This window comes from Chionomys nivalis, chromosome 6, assembly GCF_950005125.1.
Source record: "Chionomys nivalis chromosome 6, mChiNiv1.1, whole genome shotgun sequence".
NCBI lineage: Eukaryota > Metazoa > Chordata > Mammalia > Rodentia > Cricetidae > Chionomys > Chionomys nivalis.
Genome location: NC_080091.1, coordinates 57850897 through 57863529, shown reverse-complemented (window position 1 = coordinate 57863529; position 12633 = coordinate 57850897). Strand labels below are relative to the sequence as shown.

Sequence of the window (12633 nt, the reverse complement as noted above, 5' to 3'; positions counted from 1 at the left end):
GGTGCCTTCGGCAGGCCAGGTAACACAGCAACACATCTTTACGTAGTTAAACAAATGCAACACATCTTTGCATAGTTAAACAAATGCTCTACAACAGGAGATTTGTATACAAAGGGCACCAGGGATTACCTAGCAAAGAGATCAAGTCATTGTGCACTGGGCCAAACCAATCAGAAACACAGATCCTGTAGACTCGAAAGTAGACTGAAAAGTAATCTCCCCTTCCTCACCCCAACCTGCTCACTCATGTTCTCATTCCCACCTACCCTCATGAAATCTCTTCTATTTCCTTTTCCCAGGGAGATCTGGGTGTCCCTCCATGAACCTTTCTTATTACCTAGTCTCTCTGGATCTGTGATTGTAGCATGGTTATCCTTTATTTTACGACTAATATTCACTTATGAGTGAGTACATACCATGTTTTTCTTTCTGTGTCTGGGTTATCTCACTCAGGATGATTTTTTTCTAGTTCCATCCATTTGCCTTCAAATGTCCTGGTGTCCTTGTTTTTAACAGATGGGTAATAGTCTATTATGTAAATATACCACATTTTCTTTATCCATTCCTCCACTGGGGGATATCTAGGTTGTTTCCAGGATCTGGCTGTTACAAATAAAACTGCTATGAGTGACTGGAAGGGAGAGTCATTTCGGGTCAAGTAAAAACCTGGCACAAGGGAATCTACAAGAATGACCCCAGTTAAGACTCTTAGCAACAGCAGATCCATAGCCTGAACCACATCTCTGTGACCATCCGGATTGGTGCCTAGTCCAGTTGTCATCAGAGGCATCATCTAGTAACTGATGGAAACAGACACAGACCCACAGCCAAACAGTAGGCAGAATAGGGAAAGGAAGGTTTATAGAAGCCAGAGGAGTCAAAGACACCATAAGAAAACGCAGAATCAACTAACCTGCGCTCATTGGAGCTCACAGACACAACAGAAACCAGAGAGCCTATGTGAGACTGACCTAGGCCTTGTGCATATATGTTACAGTTGTGTAGCTTGATCCTCTTGTGGAGCTCCTACCATTGAGAACAGGGGCTGTCTGCTCTTGTACAGGTTTTTGAGACCCTATTCCTCATAGTGAGTCACCTGGCCCAGCCCTAATACGTGGGAGGTACCTAGTGTTACTGCAACTTGATAGGCCACATTTTGTTGATACTTATGGGAGACTTGTCCTTTCCTAAACAGAAATGGAAGAGGAGTGGATTGGGGGTGGGAACAGAGTGGGGAAGGAAAACTGTAGCCAGGATGTATAAATAAATAAATTTATATAAAAGAAAGAAACATAAATCCTAGTGTGTTACCTGTTCTCAGATGTTCAAACTGAGATCAGTCGTGTAGCAAACAGTGAGGGACTTTTAAATACTGTACAACTAGTGAAAAAGCCAGGCCCCTGAACAGGTAGGTCTCTCACCATTCCCGACATTCCCTTCTCTGTTCCTCGAGGCCCAGCTCATTCCTGCCTCAGGCCCTTTGCACTGGCTGTGACCTCTGCAAGAGAAACACTATTTCCTGTTTGGAAGTTTTCTCATCTCAGGCCGCACCACTAGTACTCCCCACCCCACCAGGGAGGCCTAATTCTTTCCCACTCATCCCTGCTCCACGCTTAACAGCCTCTGGGGTGGATTTGTTTCCTGACATGCTTGAAAAATACACAGCAAACAGTTGGCTCTCAGTTAACAGGTCTGGGGTGGGTGGACAAAGCAAAACAGTAAAATAATAATAATAATAAGTGACTGAGAAATCTTGCTGATTTCTACAGTACTAAGGACCTAGGAATCTGTATTCCAAAGAATCCCCATTTCCTGGTTAACAAGGGCAGAGACCACAAGACATTGCCCTGTGCTTGGTAACACCTTAACAACCACCCAGAAGCCTCTCCATACACATTGCTGGGCAAGACTCCAAAGCTAAAAGGCACTAATTGCTCTTTATATATAAGGAGATAGAGGCGCAGTCCCCCTGTGTCCCTTAGTCCTGCCGGTCTGCATTATCGGATCTGTTACCATGTTAATTGATGCTGTCTCACTCAGACAGTTCAGGCTTCACTCTGAATATGTCTGGGACAATGACAGGCAGAGAGGAGAGGTGGTAATTGGGAAGTCTCTCCCTCTCTCTCTTTTTTTCTCCACCCCCGTGTGTGTGTGTGTGTGTGTGTGTGTGTGTGTGTGTAGATGTGGCCTCACTCTGGGAAGGGTTAATATGCAGCCAGGCTGCCTATGCTCAGGGCCTCAGACTGGCCCAGGAATGGGAGGGGTGGACCTGGAAGGTGGAGCAGGCTTGCCATGCACAGGCTGCCTTCTCCCCACAGGAGTGGGCATGCTTTCCCAGCCGGTCTGAGAATGGTGAACTCGAGTTGCCTTTAGGAATGACTGCAAAGCCCACACCTGGAAATCCCCCCTCCCTGCCCCTCCACGGCAGGTTGCCTCTGGGAGACTCTCCAGTCATTAGAGGAATGAACCAGGAGTGAGCCATTCACCAGCTCGCCAGCACTTGGGAGAGAGCAGCAGGATGGACGTGGTCGAAAGCCTTCTTATGAATGGGAGCAACATTACTCCCCCCTGTGAACTCGGCCTGGAAAATGAGACTCTTTTCTGCCTGGATCAACCTCAACCTTCAAAAGGTAGGTGTTGGAAGCTGGGACTAGAGTTCAGAAAATTACCGAGTCAAGGAGATAATAGCAACAGCAAGGCTGACTAAAATGTACGTGTGTGTGTGTGTGTGTGTGTGTGTGTGTGCGTGCAAAATCCCTGGGAGACAAAGCTAAATGAAGTTGTATGTTCAGAAGTTTGGATAAAAGAGTGAGAGAAATCTACAGTCGAATATTCTTATTATTCCCACGAGAGAGTTGGGGACTCATGCAGAATTGGGGTGGGGGGTGACAAAAGCATAGAAGAGCTGTGGGAAGAAAAGGGTGCCAAGTGTGGAAGCTGGGACTTCCAGGCATTACAGAAAAGGCATTGTCAGGGGTAGAGGTTGCCTTTTCTTAGGGGAAACCCAGCATGAAGAGGCGATTAAAGCAAAATAATGCTTAGCCTCAGGGAAAGAAAGCCACCATGGTTCAGGAGCATTGTCCTTAGGAAAAACTGCTCTCCTGGGTGATCTGTTGACACGCCAACCTTTGAAAAAACAATTGGATTGTCCTGTGCTTCCCTGGGTTTGTGTCTGCAATGCAGCCCGTACAGGAATACTCAGGCTCAGTGAAGCACACCAGTGGGGGACACCGTCAGAAATGACCACTCCCTGGGGGGGGTCCACACTCCTAACCTCCCATGCCTCCATCTCTTCCCTATTCCTCTGCAGAGTGGCAGCCTGCTGTGCAGATTCTACTGTACTCCTTGATATTCCTCCTCAGTGTGCTGGGGAACACGCTGGTCATCACAGTGCTGATTCGGAACAAGAGGATGCGGACGGTCACCAACATCTTCCTGCTGTCCCTGGCTGTCAGTGACCTCATGCTCTGTCTCTTCTGCATGCCCTTCAACCTCATCCCCAACCTGCTCAAGGATTTCATCTTTGGAAGTGCTATGTGCAAGACCACCACCTACTTCATGGGTGAGTCGCTGCCTGTTCCTGTTGACAGGGCTCTTCCTCCGTCCTGCTTAGACAGCCACAGCAGAGAGGCCCTGCTGGGTTCCTAAACACCAAGCATCTGTCTGTCTGGGCCCATGGACACGGATACAAGTGTTCTCTTTACAGTCCTCCTACTTGCCAGGAAGTGTGTGTCCGAAGTTGATATAAAAGCACAGGGAAATGGAGAGGGCTTGCCTCTTTGTGGAAGGACAAGAATTCTTAGGTGACATCAAGTCACTCTATACCTTTCTGGTGGCAGGTGGTTGTATTCCGATTAACTCCCAGCTTGGATCAGGGTTTCTTGGAATGGAGCAGGTGTGTAGAATCAGGGCTCTTGGCTGTTGTGTTTCTTGTTCTGTGATAAATAGAGGCTATTTTAAACCATTTCAGCTCAGTCTAACTTCTTCTGTCAGGATTCACTCCCCAGATTATTCTCTCAAAGCATGAGGGCATATTAGGCCGTGTGTGTGTGTGTGTGTGTGTGTGTGTGTCCCTAATAAGAAGTTGAATATGTTCCTAAGGACCATGGATTATGAAGTAGTCCCTGATTGGTTTGCCCGCTTATACCAAACATAATGACGATTATAACAAACCCACAAAGCTACTTTTTAGTACTTTTTATGTGCCAGATATTTTGCTGAGCACTTTAGTTCCATGATCTTGTTTCTCAACCACCTGGTAAAGAACTTGCATCAACTCTTCCCTGTCTCACAAAGTCAGGGGAAGTATGGCGGTTGGGGTTTGGAATGAGATTAGTGGTGAGCTCAGAGCTCAGCTTGCCAGCTGTTGAAGCTCACCTAACCCTAGACAGATACATGTCCCTTGCTCCTCTCTGTCTGTCACACTGCCTTGTCCCTTGCCCATTCTGAGAACCAACGAGGAAGAAGAGGGTGAGGTGTGTGTGTGTGTGTAGGGGATGTAAGGTGTGTGTGTGTATGCATGTGTGTAGGGAATATAAGGGGTGTGTGTGTAGGGGATGTAAGGTATGTGTGTATGTGTGTGTGTAGGGGATGTAAGGTATGTGTGTGTGTGTAGGGGATGTAAGGTGTGTGTGTGTGTGTGTAGGGGATGTAAGGTGTGTGTGTGTAGGGGATGTAAGGTGTGTGTGTGTATGTGTGTGTGTAGGGGATGTAAGGTGTGTGTGTATATGTGTGTGTAGGGGATGTAAGGTGTGTGTGTGTGTATGTGTGTAGGGGATATAAGGGGTGTGTGTGTAGGGGATGTAAGGTGTGTGTGTGTATGTGTGTGTAGGGGATGTAAGGTATGTGTGTGTGTGTGTGTGTGTGTGTAGGGGATGTAAGGTGTGTGTGTGTAGGGGATGTAAGGTGTGTGTGTGTGTGTGTAGGAGATGTAAGGTGTGTGTGTGTATGTGTGTGTGTAGGGGATGTAAGGTGTGTGTGTATATGTGTGTGTAGGGGATGTAAGGTGTGTGTGTGTGTATGTGTGTGTGTAGGGGATGTAAGGTGTGTGTGTGTGTAGGGGATGTAAGGTGTGTGTGTGTATAGGGGATGTAAGGTGTATGTGTGTGTGTGTGTGTGTAGGGGATGTAAGGTGTGTGTGTGTAGGGGATGTAAGGTGTGTGTGTGTGTGTGTGTAGGGGATGTAAGGTGTGTGTGTGTGTGTAGGGGATGTAAGGTGTGTGTGTATGTGTGTGTGTAGGGGATGTAAGGTGTGTGTGTGTAGAAGATATTTGATTCTGAACCAAATTGTGTAAAACAGATAGTACTGAGTAGGACTAGGGCAATCTTCTGAGACAAGAAAACTTTAAAGCTTTTAAAAAAAAAACAAAAAAAAAACACCTTTATTTTTCCCAGCTGAGTGTTCAGGATCCACAGGAAGACACAATGATAATGAATCTCTGACCCTCATGGCCCCATATTAGTGACCAAAAATGTTTCATCTGTGTTCAAGACCCCTGACCATATTCTAATGCCTTTAAAATGACAAGGATTATGGTTAGGTCATGAAGTATTGCTCTGAGCTCATTAACTTCTGGGGTCCATCCATGAGCATATGACAGACACAGTGCTTGAGTCTTAGCCAGGGAGGAGAGTTAACAGAAATGCTCACAGAGTCACGCGGCTCTGACGGCCATGAACTGTTGTTTGCTTTGAGGCGGTCCATTCTGTGCCATGTGAATTTCACCTCAGAACATTTTTAATAGCCAAAATTACACAGCAAAATAATTCTGGGATTATTTGGAATGTCACGATAGCTTACTTTGTTAAATTTACTTTTTCTTGTTGTTTGGTATTGGTTTGCGGTTTTGAGGTGAAGTGGGAGGCCTGAATGGAGTTCAGTATGTTGTCTTGACTGACCTGGAATCTTACTGTGTAGCTAGGTGGCTTTGAACTTGAGGTGATTCTCTTGCATCTGCCTTCCAAGTGGTAGAATTACAGGCATGCCCCACCAGGCCTGTAATTTCTAATTCTGGTGATTTAGATCCTACCCCCTATTTTGTAATATCTTCGACAATACTGCTCACAAAACCCATCACACACCTTACTTGTGTGTGGCCAGGGCGGGGAGGATGTGATTGACAGTGACTTTAGAGTGACTGTGGACCCATTGTATGGAACACACTTACTGGGACTTAGAGCTATGCTTTCAATTCTACATGTCATAGGCTCTTTAGAGGGAAGTCCAGTAAGACACAGTGAGTGAATCCCACCCCCCTGCAAAAAAGGCTTTACTTAAAGGTATTAGAAAAAAATATATACATGGTTACTATCTATCCTGGTAAGTAGTGATGTTTTAGGATGTCAAGTTTTGACTGTTCCCAAGTCTGTTGGTAACAGTTAATTGGTGACAGTTCTCAGAGCTGAAGGCTCTAAAGCGAGCTTAAAGGATAAGATTTTACTGTAAGCACACACTCCCAGCACCATCGGGAGAAGTGGGGACTCCTTTGGACTGCGTGTCTGTGAATGCGTTAGAGCAGACGCAATTCATCTCTCTCCCACTCTAAGCGCTAAACATGCCCGCTTTATAAAACACAAAGGCTGGACGGCTGGAAAGACCTGCTTCTGCCACCCACAGAACCCGTTAGTTCGTCCCAGAACCTCTTTTCTGTTACCTTTTATTACTATGCAGTTTTTCAACAGATAGTTTAAATTTGAAAATGTTTCTCTATTTTAAATTGTGTATTAGAAATTTCAGCACCCCAGTGACCTTTTGACATCATGGAGTCCTTGGCGATTTTTGCCTTCTAAGGTCTACTTAACTACACGGTCGTGATCAAAATTAGAACTCTTCTCTAGGTTTCCAAAAAGCCCTTCTGTGGGATGGCAATTTATTTTTAATCCCCGTGTTTATTAATTAATGAGTACCTTCAGCCTAAGCTGGAGTTAGATTGCAATCAAAGCCAATAAACTTATCTGAAACTGGGCAGTGAGATGTGTTGGCAAGTACATATGCTTAACTGCCTTACGTCCTTTTCGATCCAAAGCTGGCCCTAAATCATCTTTCAAACGTATACACAGCATTTCTTTACCCCTTGAGCATTTCCACACGGTACTAAACTGCAGCTCTGATACACTTAAGCTAAATCGGAGTCACTTCCGTGTTCCCGCCCATGCTTCTTCCCAGGCACTTCCGTGACTGTCTCCACCTTCAACCTGGTAGCCATCTCTCTGGAGAGATACGGCGCCATCTGCAGACCCTTACAGTCCCGAGTCTGGCAAACGAAGTCCCACGCTTTGAAGGTCATCGCTGCCACCTGGTGCCTCTCCTTCACCATCATGACTCCGTACCCCATTTACAGCAACTTGGTGCCTTTTACGAAAAATAACAACCAGACGGCAAATATGTGCCGCTTCCTGTTGCCAAGCGATGCTATGCAGCAGTCTTGGTAAGGCGGTGCCCTGGAGGGACGGGAACACCCTGCCAGATGGCTACGGGACAGGTGGCCTGGAGGCTTGCTAAGGAGAGTCCTTTTCTATTACTATTCTTTGACAGTTTCGTGCATTTATATAATGTTTAGTTGTCTGTCCCCTTTCCCATTTCCTCTCCCATCTGCCTCCATCTCTGGCTGAACCCCCTTTTCCCCCCAACAAGTTCCCCTCCTGCTTTCATGCCTCCTTTTTCCATGTGACCCACAGAGTCAAATTAGATCTCCTTACAGAGCTGAATAAGAAGTTATTTACTGAATTATGGACGTCCTATGAGTGGCTACACCACTGAGAGAAAAGCTCACAGTCCAGAAAGTTAGAGGCCCATAGTCCCCCAAGTGTGGGGCCTCAGAGATCCCCTGAGAAGGGTCATTCTAGCTTGACAGGAAGAGAACACAGTGGCAAACCGAGATCCTCAACACCTGTTCTAAATGAGGTGATGTTGACCTGTCCATTTCACAGATAAGGAAACTGACTTAGAGGTTCCAGAGTGACTAAATCCACAAAGCTAGGAGGGGCCGACGCCTCTCTCTGTGTTTAACCACTATACCTAGGCTTCTCCATGATCCCCAAGGAGTTCAGACTGGCTGGCTTACAGAGTTATGACTTTCTAAGGAATGGATGAGAAACCAATATCCAAAATCTTATGTAGCTTTTTCTAGTGTTTTTAAAAATATTAATCTCTTTGTATGTGTATGTGTGGGGGTACACATGTGCCATCATGCATGTGTGGAGGCCAGAGGACAGCTTGAAGGATTACTTCTATCACGTGGGTTCCAGGGATTAAACACAGGTTATCAAGCTTGGTGGCAAGCAAAGCTATCTTGACACCCGATTCCTAGTGTTTATAAGCACTGTGTTTGCCCAGAATAGCTTACCAGAAGAGAAGATTTTCCAATGCTAGTTCATTTGCTCACTAGCAAAATAGCCTTGGGGAAATTTGCTTAGCCCCTTGAAGTACCAGTTCTTTATCTCTAAAGGAGTTAATAATACGGACTTTTTTTCTAAATCTGCATTATTTATATAGGTTATATATACAGCTATAAGATTCAAATAAGAAGTCATAAAAATAGTTTTAATGAAAAGATGGCACAAATGTGGGTTACGTTTCCTAATTATAGGGTTGTTTTAGTAACAGGATGTAGACATTCCGGAGTGGCTAAAAACCCAGAGCATGCTTCCTTACCCTCTTCCGTTCATTTCAAACAAGCAACATGCACACAAAACAGCATTACACTGCAAAAGAGAAGGCTATCCAAGACTTATCAAAACATGTCCAATTGCAATGAGAAATGGCCGAGCCACTGTTTGCCTCTGACAACTGTATGGTCTAATTTGTAGCTTACACATGCCAGACGGCAAAAGTGATTTAGGGACCAGACTCACAGAGCAGGAGGCTGTGAATCCTCAACCCCAACTTTGTTTAGAGAAAGCATAGCTCGATCCTTCCAGGACTAAGACTTTGTGGGCCACCAAACCAGCTTCGCAGCGGGATGGAGAGGGGTTACTTGGGAGGATTTATAGGTGGCAAGTGTTACATTTGCTAAAACTGAAAGATTTTCCATGGTTTCTGACCTAAGCATCTAATGACTCCTAGAGTCAACAACTTGTGCAGCCTGTTATATATGTCATAGAGTTCAAATCTCACCTCTGCTATTAGTTGTGTGACTTCGGGCACATTTAATCTCTTTAAGGCTCAATTTTTTCATGTCTCCAATAGGTACTCAGATAATAGTAATAACATTAAAGGCTTTTATGTGAGTTAAGATGAGACACACATGTAAAGAGCTTAGCCTTGGCTGTAGAACCCAGCACTAGTCCTCACTGGGTGGGAAGTATTTTCAAATTTATTATTTCAACACCTTGGACATCCGCTCCATATGCTCCCATTATTTTTTAAAGGCTTCATTATTTATTTATTGTGCATGTTACTCATTTTTATAAAGGGTCTCACTGTGTCACCCAGGCTAACCTCAAACTCCTGGACTTGAGCAAGCCTCCTGCCTTAGCCTCCTGAGTATCTGGAGCTGTAAGGACTCACCACTTTGCTAACGGTTTTGCCGTTAGCCTTGAATGTGTTTGTCATGTTTTCCCAACTTAAGTAGCCTTCACATCCACTTTAAAAAGAGTGAGAAGTAAACAAGTTCTAATGACCTGACCTCCAGACACGGAATTTTCAAGGACGTTAAGCTCTAGAAATATATGAGTCTGCACAGACCAGCTGCCCCCACCTCATTCTTGCCCATCAGAACTTGAAGGTCCGGAGTCGCTGGTGATTAGATTTCTTTTAATTGTATTAGGCAAACATTCCTGCTACTCATCCTGTTTCTCATCCCCGGGATTGTGATGGTGGTGGCCTATGGGCTGATCTCTCTGGAACTCTACCAAGGAATAAAATTTGACGCTAGCCAGAAGAAATCTTCTAAAGGTAACTATCTTTAGACTGGTTGTTTATTCCAAAAGAACTCAAAAGCTAGATGGACTAAATAAATAAAAGTTAGCTAGAAGGACTCAGAATACATAGAGCATGCGTTCGAACCTTGGTGTCATAGGAAGCCAGGAGACCCGGTTTCCCTAGTTCCATGTGTGTAAAATGAGGAGACATTTCTTGGTGGGGTCCTAGGTGAAATCAAAGGAAAACATGCTCGCATGACAGCTGCATGCACAGTGTCCTGTCCCCCAGGCTTACTGTAATGTAAACACTGAGCAGATACCCTCTGGTGATTCTGTCCTGCGCATGGCATTGAGACATTAGGTCCACACCCTACAAGCCCATCTTTTTGCTACTCCTTTCTTGCCCTCAATGCTGCCTCCCTTCTAGAGCCCACTGAAACTGTCCCCAACACCTGTGTTGACATAACTTTTTCCTGCTCTCCCTGCCTCCTCCCTTGGTTCCTTACTATGTAGATAACGCAGTCTCGCTGCCTCCTGTTGACTTTCTGTGTTACTTGGAGTCCTCGCAATAAAAGTAATCTAAACACTTAGCAAGCAAACAGGAAAGAAAGAACGGAGAAGAGTGTTAATATTTATTTTGTAATAAGTTTCAGCCTTACAATCTTTGTGTGTAGGATTTTATTACTACTATAATTACTATATGTATGCATGATTTATATTTCATTGTAAGGACAGACCTAGCACAGACAGATACTGATATAAACCAGTACAGGCCTAGCTGCCTGTCCATTTCTCCAGTTCAAGTTCAGCTTGGCCTCCTGGACGGAAGGCTTCAGGGTCTTCACATCTTCTCTCTGGCATGACATGCCCTGAGCAATAAAATGATGTCACTTGCCCATGCAGAGAAGAAGCTGAGCAGTGGCAGCAGCCGATATGAGGACGGTGATGGGTGTTACCTGCAGAAATCCCGGCACCCACGGAAGCTGGAGCTTCAGCAGCTGTCTACCAGCAGCAGCGGCAGCAGAGTCAACCGCATCAGGAGCAGCAGTTCCGCTGCCAACCTGATAGCCAAGAAGCGCGTGATCCGCATGCTCATCATCATTGTGGTCCTCTTCTTCCTGTGCTGGATGCCCATCTTCAGTGCCAACGCCTGGAGGGCGTATGACACGGCTTCTGCTGAGAGACACCTCTCGGGGACTCCCATCTCCTTCATCCTCCTCATCTCCTACACCTCCTCCTGTGTGAACCCCATCATCTACTGCTTCATGAACAAACGGTTTCGCTCGGGCTTCATGGCCACCTTCCCTTGCTGCCCCAATCCTGGTCCCCCAGGGGTGAGAGGAGAGGTGGGAGAGGAGGAGGATGGGAGGACCCTCGGGGCATCACTGACCAGGTATTCCTACAGCCACATGAGCACCTCTGCTCCACCGCCCTGAGCTATGATAGCTGGCCCTTCGCTGCAGCAGGAAGGGAGAGACCAGGGAGCAAGGAAGAAACGGGAAAGGAGGAAGAGGAAACTGTAGTGAAGGAGAAGGGAGACCCACTTGTCGTGGGGACTTTTCAATGCTTTTCATCCTTCATGGAGTTCCACAAGGAACTTAAGGTGGGGTCAGAAAATGACAAGACATTTTCCATAGTGTTCACCATGGAAGAAACCTCAGACCAGGGACAGGAGCCCCAAAAGGCTCATGCCACAAATGTCACTGCCAAGTCCATGGTGAAAATGGAGGTATAGATCCTGATGAGCTTTAGAATTTCCTGGAACACCCCAGGTGAGGTCTCTCCATAGTGACATGCTGCTGTGCTGTTTCTTCTGCTCATGCAGAATTACAGTCACCACTTTCCTTCCCGGGGAACCCACGGCTACTTCCCATACATATTACAACTCCACACCTTCTCACTGCCAGCAAGGGCGGGTGAAGCACACCTCCTCTGGCCACTCCTGACTGTGGGACTGGTCTGACTCTTTTAATCTAGAGGTTGATCGAGAACACGCAGACGTGTAAGTCCCCATCATCATCAGAAAAGCAAAAAGAGTGTGTCTAAAAGACAGGTTTTCGGATTTTTATTTCCTCAAAGGGAAAAGCGTGCAAGGCCAATAGCCTGAAGGCATGTTTTCTGTCAGCGAAGGCAAGGTGCAGAAGGGAAGTCACACTGTACCCGTGTGACTTCTCCTTTGCACCCTAACCCCACAACTTGTTTTAAACCTCAATGTAATTTCTTCTGTTCACCTATACTTCCTCTTCTCCAGAAAGACCTCCAGGTAGGAAGGGGAGTTGTATTTACCTGGACAAGTTGTATTACTGTGGAAAAATGTACAGTCAGGCCCCAAAGGAAACTGACAGCTGGGACTCAGTTCACAGGTAACTTGGAATGCCAAAAGTGTGTATGTTTTTATTACCATCTTGTAGTTCTTGATAATTGGCTCACTGTGTGTGCGCGCGCTTGCTCATGTGCGTGCGTGCGTGTGTGTGTGTGTGTGTGTGTAAACTGAACATATGGTCACCTTCTCTGTGTGTTAAAAACTTAGCAGTGGATATTGAAATTCAGCAAGTGTTACCGTTCTTCCATAAGAGTTGGAGTTTTGTGTGAGCTTTGTTTCTTTGCAAAATTAGAGCTGAAAAACATTTAACTCTGAGAACTCTCTGTTTAAAAATAGAAAAAAGTTATACATTGAGACACCGGGAAGAACATTTCTAGAGAGCATGTGCCAATGCAGTCTACCAATACACACACTCTCTCTCCCTCTCCGTCCCTCGCTTCCTTCCTCCC

General features: G+C 45.8%; 1 protein-coding gene across 1 annotated transcript; it reads left to right on the top strand.

Annotated features, from left to right (window-relative positions):
- Window positions 1-2479: 2479 nt before the first annotated feature.
- On the top strand, window positions 2480-12281 carry Cckar (cholecystokinin A receptor). Its single transcript, XM_057772513.1, has 5 exons — window positions 2480-2630; window positions 3311-3562; window positions 7166-7427; window positions 9768-9895; window positions 10765-12281. Exons 1-5 carry the CDS (start codon window positions 2519-2521, stop codon window positions 11295-11297), a joined length of 1287 nt encoding a protein of 428 aa, XP_057628496.1. The 5' UTR covers window positions 2480-2518; the 3' UTR covers window positions 11298-12281.
- Window positions 12282-12633: the final 352 nt, after the last annotated feature.